The 22,790-nt window shown below is 46.3% G+C and overlaps 1 protein-coding gene across 1 annotated transcript in view; it reads right to left on the reverse strand.

The window, feature by feature from the left end:
• Positions 1 to 22,790, reverse strand: part of MYO5B (myosin VB) — a 284,644-nt gene that overhangs the window by 101,852 nt on the left and 160,002 nt on the right. The window contains exons 5-10 of the mRNA XM_087819084.1: positions 22,596 to 22,752; positions 13,709 to 13,852; positions 11,988 to 12,069; positions 10,389 to 10,496; positions 9,138 to 9,247; positions 3,002 to 3,267 (exon numbers count right to left, since the gene is read on the reverse strand). Of these exons, the coding sequence (XP_087675210.1) occupies positions 3,002 to 3,267; positions 9,138 to 9,247; positions 10,389 to 10,496; positions 11,988 to 12,069; positions 13,709 to 13,852; positions 22,596 to 22,752 (867 nt within the window). The remainder of the gene's footprint in view (positions 1 to 3,001; positions 3,268 to 9,137; positions 9,248 to 10,388; positions 10,497 to 11,987; positions 12,070 to 13,708; positions 13,853 to 22,595; positions 22,753 to 22,790) is intronic.

Below are 22,790 nucleotides of genomic sequence, written 5' to 3' on the forward strand. Positions count from 1 at the left end.
GTTTCTGGAAGGTGTCTGAAGTCCAAAGGAAATAAGCGGAAAGACACCATGACTGGGAAAGGGAGGTGACAAAAATCAGCTCAACACACGTCACCCCAGATGCCTATCCTTTTGTCCCAGGCTAAGAAATGATGCCACTGACCTGATGGATCAGAAACAGTACCTTCCAAATTCAAGTCACCTGCTTTCCTGTGGTGAAGTACTTGGTTTTAAACTAGGAGTTCACTACATACACTCTGACCAGAAAAGAGAGCCTAGGCCAGTGCAAAGTTATGCAATGATTTTTCTCGGCAGACCAGAAGGAGACTCGTGTGCGCCTTCGGGGACTGTCTGTGAGCGCTTTCTGGCAACACATGGCCTTGAATGCAGCCACCTTGTTAACGCTGAGCCTGCCTTGTGTCTAACTTGCTGTCTCGAACTCTGCCCATAGGGTGTGTGCTCAGCACCACACTGAGCATACGGGAGGAGTAACCCTGTGTGGCAGTTCTCTCTGGGAAAGTGAATCACTTTTTAAACATGACCCCTTTATGACATGGTTTGCAAAAGTAAATTAGCTTCTGAGAAAGAACAAGGACTTAAAAAGAAAAGAAAATAGCATAGCATGTCTGAAAGGAAGCCCAAAGGATAGGAGAATTCCCAAGAGGGCTTGTAGGTGGCCCCATGCTGCTTGGCCGGGTGATGGGACCATGCTCTCATGGGACAGCTGTCAGATGTTCTCAAAGGAACCCATGGCCACTCTGAGGTGAGGGAGATGCACAGGTCAGGAGTCAGAACCAGAAATAGGAGCCGGAATCCTTGGGATCCCCACCCATCCATAGACAAGTCTACCTGTCAAACCACAGATAAGCATTCCCCGCAATCTGTTTCTCCCTCTGGGCAGTCACAAGATGTTAGAGAAAATTATTTCAGTTATAAAAATTAAATATAAGCACAAAATCCCAGCTTGCATGAGATGAGCCCCGACTCAGCAGCACCAGGAGCCCAACTTACAGAGGCCCCTCAACAATGAGCAAAGCCTTTTCCTGGGGATCCTGGGGAAGGGAGGAAGCTGTCCATTCAGACTCCAGGCACTGCTGAGACAGTGTGTAACTAGAATAGAACTGACCTTTGAGATTTTACATATCAGTAGCACTGAAGTTGTATTTTTACATGCTATTAACAAAGAGTCTGCATGTTAACCTTCCCGAGTTGAAAGCTCAGTAAAATTCTATTCTTGCCCAGGTAGATGAAGGTAATCAGGTCGGATGCTGCAGCCTGAGTTTCTTTGGGTCTTACTTCAGAAGGTAACACTAAAGGTCAGTTTTTTTGGAAATCCAATTACCAGAAAATGCTCCTGGCAGAGGGAACAATGCGGAATTAATTACGGATGGTTGAGCAGTATGTCCCCAGGTGCACAGACTGTTCTGTGCTGTCCCAGAGCAACTAGAAGTGCTGAACACAAAAGCAGGCTCTTGACTGACCAGAAGGAGCAGGGACCTGCCCACGGTCACTCAGCTAAACGCCTGAAGCTCCCAGAGAGGATGCATTCTCCTGCTTCCCATGCTGGGGTGACCCTCCATTGTTTGTTCCCCAGCACCTAGGAGGTTTTCTTTCACACTTTGCTCTTTCCTACTGACCTGACTGTGCTCCTATTCCTAAAGATGCTCCCCCTCCCCTATATGCTTCTCCCTGCTTTTAAAAGATCCAGTTCAAACCTCACTGCATAAAGCTTTCCCTGACTGTCCAACAAGCGTGTTCTCTTCCACCTTAAAACTCGTTCAGCGCTAAGTGTCTGAGCCCTCCCCTGACCCTGCTCCAATTTCTCCTATTGCCTCCTGGGTGACATAGCCTGTGCATGTGACATAACTGTTTAGCATGTTCTGGAGGCTTTTGTGATGCAAGAAATCAGCTTCCTTCTTCTGCAGTTATCTCCACAGCCGGCACTGTGGCTCGATTTGAGGCTCAATGATGAACAGGAGCAGAGGAGATGCCATGAGGGCCGGCTGCGAGGGGAAGCGGCCACTTTTAGAAGACAGTCTCCTTAACTATGGCCTCAACATAAGGTTATTCCAGCTCATCAGCCTCCTGAGCAGTTGTTTCCACTAGAGCATCACTGTTCTTACAACTCTGTGCTTCTATGGGTCTGAATTTCTATTTTTAGACAAAAGCCACAATTCCTATGATATAAAAATCCAGGAGGACATCTATTATTAGCTTAAAGAGAGGAGGGCACTGATCATAGAAGTGCAAGGGAGGCTGCAACCCAGTACCTATCATTTCAAACAATTCTACAAGGATTAGAAAGAACCTCAGAAAGGCTGTGGCTCAAAACTTCACTTTATACGATGAGAACTAAAGCTCAGAAAGGGGCTGTGATCTGTAGGGAGTCATTCAGCAAGCTGGTGACAGCAAGGAATCAAAACAGCAGCCTCCTGATGCCTAGTCAAGCAGATGTCTGACTGTGCTGTGTTGCCTCTCCCTGCAGAATAGGCTGTGATAAGTAACAACGGTCCTTCCTGTCAGGTTAGAATTCTGAAAGGAAGAGAAACCTCAAGAAAGAACACACAACACAGATCCGCATAGTGCTGGGCAAGATTATGTCATTAAAATGACCACCTTGATTGGCGATCCAGTGAATAAAGTCAAATGCAGATTTAAATAAAATATAACTGAGATACACCTGAACTTAAGTTCACAGCAACTTTCAGTCTGATGTTGGGCAAGACACTTTCCTCTCTGGGCCTGTTTCATGGTTATAAAAACAGATAACTACAGCGTTTCTCAATGGGGAAGCTACTTGTGTTTGGACAGGGTCCACTATTCCTCGGGACTGTCCTCCATATTGTGGGACAGTCCACCCTAGGCACTGTGACAACCAAAAATGCTGTTCATGTTTCCATTTCCCTGGTTGAGAACTGCTGGGGAGGTCCCCCAGGCCCCCGCTGGCTCAAAAATGCCAGCAAGAAAACACTAATGATTACCCGGTGGAGAGGAGGCAGGGGGAAGGGTGGGGCCTACCCACCCATAGATGTCCAGGACGCCGATGAAGGAGTGCTGCTTGAGGGAGGTGTGCAGGGCCTTGTTGACGTGCTCTACGATCCAGCAGAACAGCTGTGCGTAGATGTGCTTGGCCAGGGCATTGCGTGCGTTGACCACCTGCTGCAGGGACATGGTCTTGACGTAGGTCTCCGAGGTGGTGATCAGCTTGCGATGGCACAGCCAGTGCTCCATCTGACTGTGCTCCACCCCCAGCAATTGGCAGAAGTTGTTGAGATGTTTATCCTGGGGCTAGAAGAGACACAGGGAGATGGTTCAGGAGGAGTGTGGTGGGGAAGCCCACCAAATGCCCTCTTCCCTCCTGCCTGGGGAGAGAATGAGCCCCTGTACCCCCCACTTCTTCGATAGACATCTCACTGACACTCATTCTGTTAAGTGGACATGACAATTAGGGCCTGAAAAGTGTTGTTCAAACTGATCGTTATACTTGCCACTGACCAAATTATCAGGGCTTTAGCAAACAAAAACTTGCTCCACTTTTCCTGTCCCTTCCTCTACTGGTTGCCGAGTAACTGGTAGGAGAGGGCACCTCGATTGAAGGGAGCAGAATGAGAACTGATAGCTTAGGAACGGATAAAACCATTAAGAGTAAGGAGCCGGAGGGCAGCAGAACCACAGTGAATGTAGTTTCCATCTGCAGAGTTCCCGTGCAGTGCTTACCCCACAGCCCAGAAAGAAATCCTCACTGACAAGCACAGCTCTGATGAGCGCCCAGTCTAACAGCCGTGTGTGCAGAAGTGAGCCCTGAGCTGAACCTCAGACGGCGCCCCTTCCTGCACGGACACTCGCTATCCTCAGCTTCCAAGCAGACGTTCTTTCATCTTAGCCTTGGTGATACTAAATAACATGTAACTGAACTTTATATTCTTAAAGCACTTGATGCTTAGGGAAAAACATGAATCCAGGTGGAAAGCTGGGACAAATGGCAAAAATACGGAACAAATTTTGACCTGAGAAGATCACCTGGAACACTAACTGCTAACATTACATGCCGAGAGCTGGAAAAAAACAAACTAGGAATTCCTCCAGCTTAAGTCCCTTCTCCATCCAGGGGGAAGCCCAGTCCTAGAGCAGTGCAATGTCTCACCCAGGTGCCCAGGGCTCCACCACCCAAAGAACCGAGCTGCCTCTGCCAGTAGCATTTCATCTTGGCCCTCCTTTACCCCAAGTACCAATCATACCACCTGGCTTTTGAGTCACTGATAACCAGATCACCCAGAGGGACTTGTCTTGTCTGTGTACATCTCTTGGGTACTCAGGGCACCCCACAGAAAATCCACTTTTCCTAGGAGGTGCCTCTTGCCCATTCTTCATCCACTCACCTAAATCTACCCAGGAAAGCGGATCACCCAGCCAAGAGCCTGCTGGATAGCTTATTAACTCTGAGGCTGAAAGGGAGTCCTTTAGAACATGACGTGCCGCCTCCTAATGGCCCTAAATTGCTGGTGGGACTCATTTTCTGACGAGGCTGCCTAGCAGGATTTAAATGAGGGCTTGCTCAATGAAAATGAACAGATAGCTGTACCATTTCCCTCTTAACACCATATCCCCAGGCTACTTTTTTTTCTCCTACAGGCATTTAAAATCTACCCCAAACGAACACAATTACAAAATAACAGAATGCCAGAGGAGGAAAGAACCTCCCAAAATCATTAAGGCCAGTACTTTTCCAAAGTATGGTCTGTGGAGCAATAGTTAAAAAGAACATTAATGGGCTTTACTTAACAAAAGGGGAGGGGCAGGTGACAGCAGGTTAAACACAATTGCACTGGTTCGTTAACCTGTAAGCATTGTGAGAGATATTAACCTGAGCATTTCCTGAACTTAATTGACCAAGGAACCCTTATTTTCCTAAGAAATGGCCTAGGGGTTAAGGCTCCCAGGAAAATGTCTTGGGAACTATCATTCTAACCCAATCCTCATTTCTCAGATGAGGAAAATGAGGGGAAGTGAGGCTCCCAACTGTGGCCCAGAGCTCCTCACCAGCCACAAGAATCAGCCTGGGCTGGGTGCGTGTGGAGAGGCCCCGTCTTCTCACTCATTCAGCCAAGTGGGGCTGCCATGGCCACTCTGCAGTCACTGCCCCCCTGCTCCCTCCCTGCCCCAAACAAAAAGCCATATGTGATAAAGTCAAATGCCTGGGGACTGTTTGACAGACAACAGGTTTAGAGGTGGCAAGTGTCTGGCTTGTTCATCTGACCTATTTCCATGAAATTCTTAATTGCTAGGCATAGTATTGCAGCCGGATCCCCGGACATGTAAACGGTCTGCTAGCAGCAGTCATGACCACCCAAGCATGCCCTGAGGCTCCCTTCCCTCCCCGGCACCTCCCTGATGAACACAGTGGAGAAAGTGTCTGATCATCACCCTGGGACTGATTCCACCCACTGCGGTGGGGTGTGGCTTACCCCTCTATAACCCCCTTCTGGCTGTTGATTAAAGGTGCTAACTGAAAAATGATTTAACATCATGCAATTACACTTAAACTTAATTAAATGATGCTAAATCTATTAAAAATAGCCAGCTTCAGAGGTAGCAGATTAGGTTTGCAGGCCCATGTGGCCAAATTCAAGCAGGAAATTGCCTCTGGTGTCCAAGTATTTGCACACTGTTGCATCTCCAAGGCAACTATGGTGATCGTGGGACACATTTTCCAGCTTTAATTAAAAAATGAAAACTAGTGAGCAGAAGGCACACTGCATATGGATAGACAGCATTTCCAGTAGGAGGCCCACCCTATGTCCCAAGGAATAAACCAAAATGCATCTGAGAGAGGGATTTTCACTAGCATCCACTTAGTGATGCATTTCTTGGGCACACACTGCATGCCAAGCACTGTACTAGGCACCAATGGGGGATATGAGGCAAGAGTAGGGCAGCCCCAGTTCCAGCGCTGACAGTTTGCAGAGGAAGCGAGGCTGGCAGTGGTGTAGGGGAAAGAACCCTGTCTGTGTCTGGACTTGGCTTTGCCATTAACTGTCATTATGACCTTAGAGGAGTTTCCTCTCTCTAGGCCTTAGTTTTTCCAAAGCTGTGAAGTGAGAAGATGCTCATAACGTCCACTCTGGCTCTAACCAAGATGATGGTAAGAGTTAAGAACTGAATCATGGGAGTGCTCTGCTGAGGTAGGTAACATCACCCCCGCTCTGCAGATGGGGAAACAGACCTAGAAAGGTTAAGGAACTATCAGTAAGTGGCAGAACCAGGATTTGAGCCCTGACAGTCCTGACTCCCAGTTCTCACTCTCAATTAGTTCTCTACACAGCCTCTAACTGGAGAAAAATCTAAGACTAGCCTTGACCATGCACCTGTGCTCAAAAACCTCTGACTTGCTGTTATGTCTAAGGGAAAGAGCCTGCTGTGCCATGTGGTACCCAAACCTCTGTCTTTCAGGGTCCTGCCTCCCTTCTCCACCACCTGTGTCCTCTGTCCACTCTTCCCCAAGTGTGCCCTGACATTCCCACCTCTGTACGGTCTTTACACTAATGCTCAGTGGGTGCTAATATGGGTAAGGGCTGGAAAGTGAGCTCAACAGACAGGGTCCGAGCGTTCAGTGGGGGAAATAACGCCAATAAACACTTTCCTTCTCACCTGAAGGTCCCCTCAGAGGTTAGGTGGGGAAGATCAGCTATAGGATCAGAGAGACACTTCACTTATAAGCCCAAGCCCTGGCTTTTCAAAAAGGCCCTGGCCCCACCCACCCAACCCTGTAGGTGCCCAGGGACTCCCTGGCCCTGCTTCTCATTCCTCACCGGCAGCCCCCTCAATGTCCTCATATATGCTCATCCACTCTACTCTCTCTCGTGTCACCCCTGAGCCTAGAGAGCCTCAATTACCCATTTACTTATTAGATGTCTACCAAGTGCTGGGGTCCTGGTGACACAATCATGAGCAGAACAGTCCCTGTCCTCACAGCCTTCAGAGTCTCATGAGGGAGAGAGACATGCAACAATAAATGTACAACTACAACCATGTGACATGCCGTGGAACAGAGGTACTGATGAGGGGACGTTACTGGGATGTATTCTGTAAGAGGAGGACTGAGGGAGGGGTGGGTTGGAGGCCAAGAGAATATTTGTCATCTTTCCGGCAACTTGCCAGGCTAAACTGGGAATTTTTCAATGCACATGTTCCTAATCTCACCTGTCCTTGACACTAGGCAGAGCATGGTTGCCCTAAGGAGCTGTGGGACATTTACTGGGGTGTGCTGGGAAGGCACGGACTCTCTATGCCTTTCTCATGAGGGGAAAGACATCAGAGGCAATGCTTTATTGGCCCTAAATACTCAGTCTGGGGGACTGTTTGGTCTGCACTAGAGGCGCACACCCCACCCCACCAAGACACAGGGCCTCCTCTGGACATCTGAGTCTCTCTCATAGCATCATCACTACCAAACTCTCTGCCTGCCACACACACACACAGGCACATCCACACTGATGTCCAGGGGCACCCAATACTGCCCAGCTCCAACACTCCCCCCTTTCACACGGGGCCCAGGTGGGTGAGCCTCAATGCTCTCATGAGGCGCAGACTCCATGCTAAGGATGGTGGCAGCCCTGAATGGCCCAGAGGACCTCCCAAACCCAAGACCATTTCTCTTTTAGGGAAAATGTATCGGGTGGGGGTGAGAGGTGGGGGATGAGCTCCGCCAGATGCCATACAGTTCAGGTCTTCCTTTCCCTAAAGGCAGGGCCAGTTTTAAGTTCTGATCATCCTAACCCTAGTGAGACAAAGAGCTGCTGTCTGTTCTTTTCCTCCAACATCTACTCCACCGTCTGCCCACTTAGACATGTTTTTATTACCATATATCGGGTACTACTTCAGGTACCAGGAAAATAACAGTCATTGTGAGCATTTATCAAGCACTTTACAGTTTGCAATACATTCACATAAATGTTTCAATATTCTGCCTCATGCTGTCAAAATCTTGGCAAGTGTTGTCAGCAGTCTTATCTACCCAATCAGACTGTGAACTCCTTGGAGAGGATCACCAAATACAGTATCTAACACTCCTTCATAGGCTTCCCGTATGATCCTCAGTAGGGAGCTCAAAGACCTATGGGCTGATGATACTTGGTACAATTCCATGGACCTCAGGATGCTTAGAAAATCAAACCATCAAAAATAATTTATTGCTCAGCCGGTATGGCTAAGTGGTTGAGCGTCAACCCATGAACCTGGAGGTCATGGTTCAATTCCTGGTCAGGGCACATGCCTGGGTTGCAGGCTTGATTTCCAGGAGGGGGCGTGCAGGAGGCAGCTGATCAATGCTTCTCATCATCGATGTTTCTATCTCTCCCTCTCCCTTCCTCTCTCTGAAAGCAATAAAAAAATAAAAAAGTATTAAAAAAGTAATCATGATTTAAAAAAATAATAATTTATTGGGTCCTGACTGGGCAGCTCAGTTGGTTTGAGCGTTGTCTGATACGCCAAGGTTGCAGGTTCGATCCCTGGTCAGTGCACATACAAGAATCAACCAATGGCCCTGGCCGGTTTGGCTCAGTGGTTAGAGCACTGGCCTGAGGACTGAAGGGTCTAGGGTTCGATTCTGGTCAAGGGCATGTACCTCAGTTGTAGGCTTGCTCCCAGGCCCCAGTCAGGGAGAGTGCCTCAGGAGGCAACCAATCGATGTGTCTCTCTCACAGCAATGTTTCTCTTTCTCTCTTTCTCAATTGCTCTCCCTCTCCCTCTCTCTCTCTCAATTTCTCTCCCTCTCCCTCTCTCTTTCCTTCCACTCTCTCTGAAAAGCAATGGAAAAAATATCCTCGGGTGAGGATTTAAAAAAAAAAAGAATCAACCAATGAATCCATCAATAAGTGAAACAACTAATCCATCTCTCTCTCTTTCTCAAAAATTATTTAAAAAAATAATTTGAGTGGCCACTAAATTCCCTGCCCTCCGTGACAGAAATTTGATGGCAGCTGATATGAAAAGGATTTGTTCTTTTAAAAAACTATCAGCAAGGGAACAGAAACCATCACTGGTAAGAATAAATAACCTACAAGTGCCCTCTAAATGCAAAGACACATTTCAGTTGTATAAAACTGTGAGAACAGAATAAGTTGTGTACATTTTATCTCCGGGGCTAGTGTGCAACTTACTGATATACTACAGGAATCACCATCGCGCTCAGCCCGAATCTCCACATTTCCAAGGTGCAGGATAGAAGCAATTATCTTAAAAATGCTTATCTGATGGGACTCTCTCACTCCTGGGGGGGAAAAAAAAAGAACAAATGACACTCAATATCCACAGCAGGATAGAAAGGGCATTTTACCTTTTTAAGGGCTTTTTTTTTTTTTTTTTTTTTTTAAATAAGGTTTGATTTTCCTTTCTGGGCCAGTGACTCCTAAAATGATCCCAACTCCTCACCAAGTAATTACTACTCACAGCAACAGCTCAGAGGGCAAAGGGGCTGCCCAGACTAAAAGGAAGTATCTCCACTCTGATTGTCCTGATCAAACCAGATGGGTCACAGCACCATTTTAATTTCTCCAGGAGCAAAGGAAAGGCAGCAATCTGCACACTCATTTTGGACTCAGATTTCAACCGAACACTTTATGGATGTTTTTATGAGTTTAATAAGATTGGTCATTTATCTACAGTCATTTTTCTCCCAACATAATATCCTGCAAACATCTGTGGCACACATCCAGAGTGCCAGTGGGGGAGCCTTCTCCTGGGAGGGCTGTGGCGGGCTGGGTGTCCAGGGAGCTGTTGCTCACCACGCCATATGCTCCTTCATAGCGACAGACATGCACACCTGCCCCGGAGCCTCTGTGGCAGCTAACACCTCTTGTCAAATTTATTTCCACAGCTAAGTTACCAAAGACATGGATAATCCCCTTATAATTTATACTTAACTTCCAGGCGTCATCATTTCTCTTTAAATTGCAAAATACTTCAGACATATAAAAAAAAAGTTACAGAATAATATAATGAACACCAGTCAACCTACCACTCAGTTTAGGAAATACTACAATTGTTCCCCTATGTTCCTCCCCAGCTGTGGTTACTTAATTTTAAGGCAATAATTTATCAGGCTAAAAAAAAGTCAGTGACACCTATATTAATAGGAGTAGAAGTGTGTCATGCTGGGATTAAAAACTTTATTCAGGTAACCCACAGAGTGGACCAACTCTCAAATCCTTATGTTTAGGAAAGGTCAACAAAGTCCCAAGCCTGAGGCATGGGAGCCCGAGAGCTGGGATGGGAGAAGAGAGTCACCAAGGACGACAGGGCTTCCCCATCAGCTGATGAAGGTGGACAAGCCAAGCGGGGCACGGCCATGCTTTTCTCCTCCCCATGAAATCAACCCTCCCGGCCTTCCCCTCCATTCCCAAGCTCCTTACCAAGGAGTGTGAAGGCTTGTCGAGTCTTCTCAAAGTCCTCTGCATCATCCACGCCCTCGATGGACGTGTCTCCTCCCTGGGATGTGTAGAAAAAGTCCTCCGCGCACGCTGCAGAAGGGAGGGTGAGGCATCAGGCTCCCGAGGGCAGCTTCGTCTCGTGTACCCGGAGACGGGACTCGTGAGGAGCTCTGCTCCCTCAGTAAGCCACCCCAGACCCCCGTTTTCCCCGCCGATGTGCAACCCTTGCAGAAATTACCTTTATTGACAATGGCAAATGGGAGAGAAAAACTGAATAATGAAAGACAGAAAAGGATGCCGCACTGCCAGGAGGAGTTGCTTATCTATGTAAAACTGTTCTGTGAAAATCATGTGAACATACGAGATGAGTAAGTCATGGGTAGTTCACTGTATAGTAGGATTCGCCACAAACCTGTTTTAAAAAGGATCTGACACACACAGGTGAGATGTACACCCACCCTGGAATCCCAGACTTCCATGATCTTCAATGACCTTATTCAGGCAACCCCACTTGACAAACGAGGGGCAGTGATGTGCCCAAGGTGACATGGCTTTTTGGTTCATTTGTCTTTTTTACCAAGTTGGGGCAGCCTTGAGCTATTTAGGCACACGAACAAGGCTGAGACCCTCATATGCCTGTTCTCATCCCCCAGCTTTGTTCCTCTTCAGTCAGGCCCATGGGGACAGCCTGGGGACAGCTGGTGAGGAGAGGCCCAGGTTCACGGGGCTTGGAAGTTAGCATTGAAGGCAACAAATGCACATGATCAAAATTACCCCTGAAAATCACTTACATTTTCTTTTCTTTTTTTTAAATATATCTTTATTGATTTCAGGGAGAGGAAAGGAGAGGGAGAGAGAGAGATAGAAACATCAATGATGAGAGAGTCATTGATCGGCTGGTGCCCGCAACCCAGGCATGTGCCCTGACCGGGAATCGAACCCCGATCACCTGGATCCTAGGTGGACGCTCAACCGTTGAGCCACGCTCGGCCAGGCAATCACTTACATTTTCTACAAGCTACGTAGTACCCTTGTGTGGTACAACCCTGCCCAGTACTTGGTATCTCTAAGTGTATAATGTTCGATTGGTTTATCAGCATGCCTCTCGAGTCACCTTCACCTTAGCCCTGCCTTACCCTCTCACTCCCTTCCTTCTTTTTGTCTCAATTCTTAATTATGACTTAAAATGGGTTGGCTACAATTAAGTGATGGGAATCATCAAACCTCCAGATGCTCCGGTTGGGACATATTTCTTATGATGTCAAAAGTGGAAACATTTTTCAAAAGAGTAAAGCTGGGAAATTCTTTGCTCTGCAAACACTGTTCCACCCCTTGCCTCTCTCATCCTCTCCAACATTTTCTGTGGCAGGCAGCCTGGGTACAATTAACGCGATTTTACTAACTAGGTAACGAAGCTCAAAGAGGTCTAGCAGACACGCCCACAGGAGAGGCAGAGCTAAGACAAGGACCCACGACAGAGGGCTCTGAGCAGAGCCCCCTTCCTGCTCTCGGAGCCCCCAGGTGTACCTACCATCTGCTGCAGCCACAGCCCGCCCAGAGGATGGGCACCCATTTACTTACTAAGTGCAAGCTCTTTAAATTCCGGGAGATTGGCAGCAGCGCAGAGCTGGTAGAAGATGTGGTAATTCCTCTCGTCATCTGCCTGAAGGAAGAACACAGTTAAACAGTCTTAGGGTGGTCACCCCCAAAACTGTCCCCTTACCCATCCTAATCCCAGGGTGCTCCAGATGACAGAGGTCAAGACTCTCCCTCCACACCTGTGCCCCCTTTAATCTCCACCTCCAGATCTTCCATTCACTAATATAGGCCTTCATCTAACCTGAGGATTTTCCTCTCTTACATGAAAACATGTATTTTGTTTTTCCTGCTGTGAAGAACATCATTGCTATTCCACAGAGGGCCCATCCGTCAACACACACTTATCAGACAGCCGTGCTGCAGGCTCATGTTGCACGGACTGTGGTTTCCCTGCTGCAGGCTCCCTGTCCCTCTGGGAGGCTTGGAACTAAGGAAAAGCTACGTTCTTGCCCATGATCAAGCCAGGCAGTCAGGAAAGGCCCATGATTGAGACAGGCCTTAGAGTGGACATTTGGGCCAGACCTGCTGGGGACTTCAGGAGGCCTGAGCAAAGGAAGCAAAAAAGAGGGAAAGCTCCAGGGATGTTCAGGGAAGAGTCTGGCCAGAGCCATGACCAGCACCTGCAACCCACACCCAGTACAGCATGCCGCTGGCTTTGCTGCCGTGAAATAAAGGATGTGGGGCTGTCAAACCAAACCTGGGAGGTGAAGACAAAGCCTAGGCAATACAAGGAAATTAAAAACAATAAAGCTGATTAGGAAATTCATTAAATCCATTGCTAAGAATCAGCATGGAGACAGATGTCACTGAGAAACAAACAGCTGAGGCTGTTTTTGATGTCCCCTCTGAAGGCAGCCGAAATGTCTGGGCCAGGAAACCATTTTACCGGGGGTAAGAGTGCAGATGGCTCACACCAGGGCACATACCAACGTCTCAGTTCAGGGCAGTTGGGAAAAAGGGAGTGGAAGGTGAGCACAGAGAAATGAAGGACTGAGTCTGGTGAGAAGCAAGAACTCCATTATTTTTTTTTAATGTAACTTTATTGATTTGAGAGAAAGAGAGAGGGAGAGAGAGACAGAAATATCATTGATGAGAGCAAGTCATCGATCGGCTGCCTCCTGCACACCCCCTACTGGGGATCGAGCCCACAGCCCAGGCATGTGCCCTGACTGGGAATCAAACAGTGATCTCCTGGATCGTAGGTCGATGCTCTACTGCTGAGTCACGCCGGCCGGATGGGAACTCCATTAATTTGAAAAGGAAACCAAGTAGGTTTTTTTCTCTTTTTTATAACCTACCATATAAGAAGGTTCCTGGGAAAGCTGGAACCCAGACACCTTATGCCCTTTCTCTGGTCATGACTCTGAAACCCACAAGGAGCAGGACTGCCTTATCCTCACTGTGTCTTCGGTGTCTAGCACAGGTTAGCACATAATAGGCACTCAATACATTTGTTGATTGAATCTGAAAACAACACTCACTGAAAAATAATAGTACTGGTAAAAGATTTCTCAGGAATGATGCCTAAAGCATTTGAATAAATACTTATTGATGGAAAATGAGAAAGAAGACCACAAGAACAAGCATATCCAATTCCAGGCTCAAAAGATGAGTTGCTCTTTGGACACACGGAGGGGGGTAAGGGAGCAAGTATCAGCATCTATGGTAAAAATATACAAAAAAGCCCAAGTCACACCACTCACCTGAAAGACCACTCTGGACTTCTCCAGCAGGTAGGTCCTCATGTTGGCTCCAATGATGTGGTACCTCTTGTCGAAGCCTATCTGAATATACTTTCCAAAGCGGCTGCTGTTGTCATTGCGAGTGGTTTTGGCATTTCCGATGGCCTGTTCACAACAAACAAAAGATGTACAAAACCGGGAGGACTTTCTCAGTTTCAGGACTGTATGTTTATGGTAGCATCTCCATCTCTCCCTCTTCCTTCCTTGTGGAGCCTCTCTGCTTTTGGGGTGACAATGGGCCAAGCTAAAACAAAACAGAAATTCATTCTCCTGCCTCCTTTACTCCTAAGGATGGCCGACGACAATGATGAGTCGATTGGTGGGCTCTATAAGAGACTGACTAGCTGGAAGGTGTACTCCATTGTTCTTCCTCTCTTCCTTTCCCCCCTGCCTGGAATGTGCACATGATAGTACAGCTGTAGCAGTCATCTTGAGACCATGAGGGAAAGGTCTAGAGCCTCAGAGCTCGGAAACTTTCGTGAGAAAACATAAAACTTCCTGGGCTTAATCCACTTTGATCGGGTCTCCGTGACTAAGCAATCAAATGTCATTCCCAACTGACAAAGGGTACTTCCTAGGAAGAGATCAAAGGTTGACACCCATCCCACCACACCTCATTACTAGGACAAATCAGAAAGCCGTTGCCCTCTTGGTGCCATTTCTCATGCAGCTGCAGAGGCTCAGTTCAAAACACCCGACGGGAACTTAAAAAATGAGTGGGTGCAAGTTTACTTTCTATAAGACATCACACTGGTAATGGATTGGTAACAATTTAGTAATACTTTAATCCCTTTCACGTGGTTTACTTTCTAGGTGGTTAAAATGCTAGAAAAATAGCCACTCTAAGTTTTCAGTTGTCTAGGAAACTTGAGGCACAAAGGAGTTACAAGAAAACCCCAAATCCCAACTCATCCTCCACCCCTCCTAGTCAAATCCAAGCCACAGAACTATCAGTACCTCCTGACTTCCCAAATCTGCATAAGGCTCAGCTAGCATCTGCTATTAACAAGGCAAACAGACGAGCTAAAAGCCAGCCACTACCTTTGAAAAGGTCACGAAGTTGACTTACGATAAATACTCATGAAAACGTCCTCTCCGTTAAGTCTTGACAAGGAAAACCATCACTATTCCTATTTTTGAGGTGAGTCAGGTGAGGCCTCGAGTCATGCAACAATTCATTCGCGGAAACCTAAGACTCACTCACACTACTCAGCCCAGGCTGGCCTGCACTCTACACATCCTCTCACCCTCCAAGAACACCCGATGTGACGTCCCAAATGTGTCGCACATCTCGTCCCGCTCTCTGGCCTACTGCTACAGCCTAAGCCTAAGTCACCACCATCTCTTTCCTGAACAAGTTCAAAGGCCTGTCTCCACAGGCCTCCCTTCTCCCATTCTTGTCTCCCAGTCAATTCTCACTTGACCACCAGAGTTTTCTTCTAAATGTAAAGCTGGTTATTTCATTCCCCATGTAAAATGCTTCAGTGGCTTCCACTGCCCTCTGAAGGCTCTGACCCAGCCTTGCCTCTCGTCACTCCTGCTTTCGGTCTCCATCCTCAGACAATCCTGAACTCCTTTTGCTTCCTCAAAAGCCCTGTGTTCTCTCTGTCCCCACCCCAATTTTATATGCAATGTTCCTTCTTCTGGGAGCAATCCCTTCTCATGGCTCCCTTTCCCTGGCTGGCTCCTCCTCTTTCGTCCAGTTTCAGCAGGAAGGCTCCTCCTGCCACCTGCTCCCCGGGTCCTCTGCATTTGCCCTCATTTTCTCCTACACCCTATTCTCCAGGAGCCATCACCCTCTCCCACTCCATGGGGGAGGGGGGACGACTACACGTCTGCTTCAGCATGGGAACTCCAGCATCTATCCCAGTGCACAGCATGCAAGAGGCATTAAAAAACATTGGAGTCAATGGCAGGGTAAATGAAATTGGGTTTCAGTTGTCTTTCCTGTGAAATGAGTTTTGGAGTCCTTGCCCTCAAAGGTCATTTGCCACTTTAAGACCCTAAAATCTTCTGTTCGGGCTATAATATATACTTTTTCCTTTTAGGTGTAAAGTGTATAAAGCTTCCTATGCATCATAGATGCAGTGTTTACTTCGCAGGGAAGCAGTGGAAAGTGTAACCTGGTTACAATGAGTTGTCCTAAAGGGCATCTTTGAGCACGAACATGCCCAAGATCAGGGCAAGGCCACAGTCCAGCCAAGCTGACTGACTCTCAAGGAAACGGCTAATCAAAGGAGTTAATGTCATTAGCTTCCTCCAATCAAGGGAGACTGGGACTCATCTCAGCACCCCCCAACCTCATCATCCCATCAGAGGCCTGCATGTATCCACATCTCTTCCACACAGAGATTTGATCCTTTGAGGCACCATGACAAGCCACCACCATACTTTAGTAAGTCAATTCTGTTTGGAAAATGGCAAGGAGGGCTGTATTCCCTAAAATGCTGGTAAAAGTGAGTTTTCTCCAAGCCTCCACCAAGAGCCAGGTCCTGGGCTGAGCTCCTTCTAATCTCCTTTAATCCTGACGAGAACCCTAGGAGAGAGGCGCTATTAATTTTCAACATACTTTTGGAAAAACAGACTCAGAAAGGTTAAGTAGCACATGCATGTGGCTGGGAAGTGGCGACGCCAAGACATAAACTCAGGTGTACATGAGTCCAAAGTCTGTGTTCATTCCACTCGTCTCACAGACCTTCCCCAACTCTCCACACCACTCACTAGATAGGAGCTGCCACACACATAGGTAACTTCCCACATCTCAAATAGCCAGTTCAAACTGAAGGATGAAGGCAAAGAGACAGTAATCCTCACTTCTCCCTTTTTAGGAAAAAGAGGGGAAAACAGGCTCTCAGAGGATAGGAGGGGACCAACTCATGACTCTGGCAATTACTAAGTAAGAAATCAAACATCTACCCTATTTTCCAGTGTAAACTCTAGCAGGTAACTTAGGTGATGAGACGTTTCTCCTCCTAGACTCATTTCTGCTAATAAGCACTGGAGGAAAGAGAGAACTCCCAATTAACTAACAGGCTTAGGCATAATCAATGGGACTGACATCACAAAAGGACAGCTGGATATTCTGTCTCTCTCAATGGGAGCACATAACACTGCCAACAAAGGATTCTTGTTTTTCTTTTTTAAATATCAAACCTGAATCTAATCCAGCCTCTAAATGTTACCACCCTTTTGCAAGACATACAGGGGACAAAGGAACACGTTAACAATATCATGAGGATGCAATCAGCAAAGGCCAGTTTGTGGAAAATTCTAGAGGACAATCTAGTTTCAATCAATAAGCCTCAATTCCAAAATTTTTAAAAATTCAAGTTTTGGAATTTGTCAAGTGGTGACAAGAGCCTTGACCATGCCTGAGATCACTCTCTCTGGCAGCTTAGGGAAAGCTTTCCCCAACACCTGAAGATCGCAGCTGAAAGATACGGCCCCTTTGCCTCACTTGAGAGGTTGCCTTAAGAAGTGATAGGATAGATGGACAAGTACTTTCAAAGTATAAAATGGTATCCACAAAGGGAAAGGGTTGTGTTATTACTACCAAACCCATAAACTCCACCCTGGGTACGAAGAACTTCCAATTTCTGTCTGAGTGAAGACCTTGCACGTAGTTCTTTAGCTTTTAAACCCTTGTTAGATTTTTCTGGTTACTGACGTAGGAAACATTTTGAAGCACGCAGGAAGCAAGTCCAATTGTTATGGTTGATAAAAACCCAAGCTTTGACATTCTTGAGTCCATAGTTCAACAAAAGAGGCAGATATGATGCAAGTAGTTAAAATCTGGAAAATGATATCCGCAGGAAATTTACAGAAGAAACTCAGATGACTGATAAACATCAAAAAAAAAAAAAAAAAAGAAAAAGAAAAAAGATACACAATGCTTGGCAGTCATCAGAGGCTAAATGATAGGCTAAAATGACAATCCAGAGTGGCAGTAACCAAGAACTTTGATACTGTGAAATGATGCTGAGGCTGTAAGGAAAAAGAAACTCTCGTACACTGCTGGTTCAAAGGTAAACTGGAACAATTTACCTGAAGAATAATGGGGCATGTCTAGTAAAACTGAACATACATAGACCTAACAACTCATCACCTCTACTTCTAGGTATTACCTAGAGAAACTCAGATACTTGTACAAGTAAGTATGTACAACACTGTTCAATGCAAATTGTATTTGACAATTAAAAAAAAGATGATCTAAATGTCTATCAATAGGGGGGAGAGATAAATAAAATGTTTTATATCCATACAACGGAACCATAAAGCTGTCCAACTAAGTAAACTAGGCGTGATTCATGGATAAATAAAAAAGTGTTGAGTGGGAAGCAGGTTCCAAGATGTTTGCTAGAATGTGACGCCATTTATGGATGATATAAGAGAACAAACATCTTTGTGGGTTATGCATGCACAAGTATGTAGTAAAATAAAAATGGACCGAAACAAGTAATTTCAATGTAATTAAGATTATATAATAACCAGGTACATACCACAGAGTGTGGAAACAGAAAGAAGGAGCAATTAGCCATGTCCAGCAAAATGAAAATGGCCTTAAGCGTAAAATGAAGCGGATCGTAAAGGGTGACAGACTGTTACCAGTAGGGAAGGAGAAGGGGTTCTATTTCTGAACATAGCATGGGCAAAGGGCAGGGGCACGTGAGAGAATGGACAAGCGTGGAGGAGCCGGAGTCTGTTGAAACACGAGAGAAACCAAGAGGAGATGGGATCAGTAGGGTATGTTGGGGGCAGATTCTTATATAGGTTAATAGTCGTAGGCTTTCTTGTTTCTTTATCTTAAAAAAAACCAAAAACCTCAAGCCCTGAAAATTACATAGTAACTGATCTTAGTTTCTACCCATTTTCCTAACTGAAACCCTAGCCTCCTTTCTTTCTTCCAGGATGGGGGGGTCTCTGTGGCTCCCACAGTTGTATCTCAGCAGACTCCAGTCCCCTCAAGAAGCCACGGGACCCCTTTGGCCTGAACTTGGGTTCTGTCCCTGCTCTAACAGTCTCTTTTTTTTTGTTGTTAATCCTCACCTGAGCATATTTTTCCATGGATTTTTAGAGAGTGGAAGGGAAAGAGGGAGGGAGGGAGACAGACAGAGACCCTGATGTGAGAGAGACACGTCGATTGGTTGCCTCCTGCATGCAGCCTGACCAGGGCCAGGGATCAAACCTGCAACCCAGGCACATGCCCTTGACCAAAATCGAATCCACTACCCTGGGGTGCTCAGGCTGATGCTCTAACCAGTGAGAAAAACTGCCAGGGCTAACAGTCTCTTGATTACCAATGTCCTTTTAATCAGTGCCGACTTGTGAACAAGTCACTCCCGGATGCTGACAAGCTTTTACACAGAATGGGGTCAGAGAGCTCTGGCACTGACAATAAATCAGCCCAATCCATCCTCAAGTCACTTTTAATTCGAACAACTGCCACTTAGCGCAGCCCACTGGGAATTCTGCCTCCTCAGACCGCCCTCATCTCCTGGTCTTCCCAGGAGGCGTCTGCAGTTGCTGGGCTGTGGAAATAATGAGATGATGACATGACCGTAACTGACTGCTTCATGGGGAGGAGCCCTCCTTCCCCAGCACAGGGGTAGAGCAATCAGTAGTCGGCTGTCCTCTGATTAAGACAGGCCGGGCTTGGCCATGACCCTCTGGGGAGCCACAAAGCCGACTGGGCTTCCTGCACACAAGGACCTAGATAGATTCTAGACTTGTGAAAAGTTGGGTTTTGCAAGTATAAAAGGCTCTCTTTCTCTGCTTGGAAACACTCTAACAGCACCCAGAGTTCTTCCCGGCTACTAGTCTTCCTACCCATGTTCATATCCAAGATTTCTCCCTAATATAACACTTAATAACAGCTCAAGAGACAGTCTCTAGGATGACAAAATTCTACATGTGACAGAATGAACCCTCGGGACTTACATAGTTTCCCAAGTACCTACTGTACAAGATGGAACTTTAATGTTTGAGCCCAAACTATTGTAGCATTTATTTACATGACATCATATGAGATTAGGCTGGTTCATGTACACACTCTTCTTCCTCCTTTAGACCTTAGCAACTGAACCACATCTTGTGTATTTGGGGTGTGCATGTAGCTCTCACATTTCCCCCATCCCAAAACACCCTGCCTCCCCAGCAGTGCACCAGCCTGCTCAGGCTGTAATGAATACTGAAAACATTAGATAATTTCAGACCACTGAAGCAAGATCAAACAGATACTTCCATGCCAATAGTCACAGCAACATTATCCACAGTAGCCAAAAAAAAGTGGAAACCACCCAAGTGTCCATAAACAGAGGGATGAACAAACAAAATATGGTATATCCACACAATAAAATATTACCCAGCCATAAAAAGCATATATTCTACAACGTGAGTCAACTTTGAAAGCATGCTAAGTGAAATAAGCCAGGCCCCAAAGGAGAAATATTCTCTGATTCCACTTACATGGGGCTCCTAGAAGAAGCACATTCATAGAGAAGGAAGGTAGAATGGTGGTTGTCCAGGGTGGAAGGAAGGCAGAGTGGGGAGTGTGTGCTCAATGGGTACCGAGTTTCTGTTTGGGATCATGAAAAAGTCCTGGAAATGGACAATGGTGATGGTTCACAACCCTGTGAATGTAGTTACTGCCATTCAACTGTATACTTAAAATGGTAAATTTTACATATGTTTTATCACAATAACTTTTTTAAAAAATATCATTCACCCTGAGTCTCGCACATGTTTAATAACGATCTGCCTTCATTAAATTCTCATCTTGACTGAGAATTCACTTTGTTCAGCCACCAGAGATCAAACAGGTTTCTTCCCTTCTCTGTTTTGTGCAGAGTAACCACTTACTCTATTTCCAAAAGAGGAGGCACTCTGTGTCTTTGAACTCTTGCTGCCTAAAGATGAACTGAATTTTGAAACACTAGGCAAAGGAGAAGCTGAAAGCCCGGTTTCACTCCCACTGGAGCTAAAACATGATGCTAATGGTGTTGTCTTAGCTGCCTCAGCTTAGGTACAGTAAATGGTCCAGCAGAGGCCCAGGCCATGTCTATGATCACTTTCGGAATTGGGGCCATGGCCAGATCCCCACCTCAGGGCTTAGAATATATGCTGAACGCAAATGGGCTACCAACTAAATGCCTGATAATAGGGAGTTAAACAAATATGGTAAAACCAAATAGTAACATATGTTTACAGCCAGTAAGACATTTCATAAAAAGCTTAATGATATGGGGACAAGGCTTATACTACAATATTCAGTAAAAAAGCTGGAAGGAAACACAGCAGAATGATGAATGAATATTAGCAGCCTGCAGGACTGGGGGGGATTATTTTCCTTCATGCTGGCCTATTTTCCACTGAGCCTTTCCTACCTTTTCAATAGGCCAGTGGTTCTGAAAGTGTGGTACCCAGACCAGCAGCATCAGCATCACCTAGGAACTTGTGAGAAATGCAGATTCTTGAGCCCCTCCCCAGATCTTCTGAATCAGAAATTCTGGGTGTGGGGCCCAGTAATCTGCTTTAACAAGCCCTTCAGGCGATTCTGGTGCACGGGCAAGTATAAGGACCATGGTAATAGAATAAAAAGTTTTCTTTTTGCTTTTATCTGTTTGCAAAACTGCCTTCAATTGTATTAAAGATTTCCCAATTCATATAAGAACAGATATAGAAAGTAGTTGCGATCACATTCTTACTGAATCTGTTGTGTCCTATTACTCAGTAGACAATGAAGTTCTCCAGACAATACTACTCTGTTGGCAGGAGATTTTGCCTGGATAATCTATGAGCTCCTATGAACTAAGATTCAGAATTTACTCCTGCATGTAGTAAAGGAAGGAGGAGAGAGAGGATACCTGGGAAGGTCCAGGCAGGTGTTTGCTCCCCCAGCTCCAAAATAATCTGAAAGAGCAACCCCCTTAGTGACTTGTGAACTAATCAATGGGGCTCAAGGCACTGCAGAGAAATATGATGTTATCTTGGCAGCTTTTGGCCTCAACAGATTTCCTTCTTATAAAAACAAAGGGCTGGCAGAGGGTGGGCTCCTACCAGACTGTAACCCAGACATTCATGAAGAACCTCAGAGTCAAAGGCAAGAAATCAAAGCTGGCCCAGGAACCATGTGGCCATTTAGTGCTTCTCCATCAGGATTAAGTTTTTACAGAGCAAAGGGAAAAAAGAGAAATAGAGTTCTGACCCTAAGTCATGATTAGTTATATAGAGCAAGGTCCAAGTTTTAAGAAATCTCTGGCCCTGCCCTGGCACCGAGTGCTTGGAGCCCACCTGGCCCAGGTGGTGATGGAGAGGGTGTGAAGACACAGACAGGATGTGTCCTGGCCAGTTCATTCCATCACAGGTGACTGTTTTCTGAGGGTCCTCAATAGAGTCTGTTATTGCATAGCTTTTGGCTCTACCTTCCCCCAAAGGATAAACTGTCTAGATATATTTTAGGGGGAAAAAAGGCATCTTCTAGCCAGGCTTCCCCATCCCCATGAGAACTGTTCTCCTGGTTCAGTGGGCCTCTAAGCATTGAGTGGTTTTGGTGGACCACTGATTTGCTGACCTACGATGGCAGCAGAAGGGGTGGTAGATGGGGAAGGACTGTCTCTACAGCATTCAGGAGAGTCAAGTGACAAGGAAAACATGAAGAGGACATTCTGCTCAATACTGGGTACCTGAAGGATGCTACCAGGTTAGATTATTCCCAAATCTGTGGCCCCAGGGGCATCTTTGTAATTTTTTCCTCAACAGCGGACAATGGGCTCTCAGTCAAAGACGTGACTGTGACCACGTGAGTCGCTTCCAAGGAAGGGACTCCAATCAGGAAGGGCAAGGGCTTTACCTCCATGATGGGACTGGACGCCAGGACCTTCTCTTCGATGTTGGTGTCACTGGCCGAGCCACCAACTGTGGCGAAATAGCGCATGGCATATTTGGCTGACACGGTCTTGCCGGCTCCAGACTCCCCGCTGACTATGATGGACTGGTTCTTCTCGTCTCTGGAAGAGAAAAAGCTCTGGTCAGTCGCTGGTCATGG

This window comes from Miniopterus natalensis, chromosome 7 (genome assembly GCF_054644295.1).
Source record: "Miniopterus natalensis isolate mMinNat1 chromosome 7, mMinNat1.hap1, whole genome shotgun sequence".
Lineage (NCBI taxonomy): Eukaryota > Metazoa > Chordata > Mammalia > Chiroptera > Miniopteridae > Miniopterus > Miniopterus natalensis.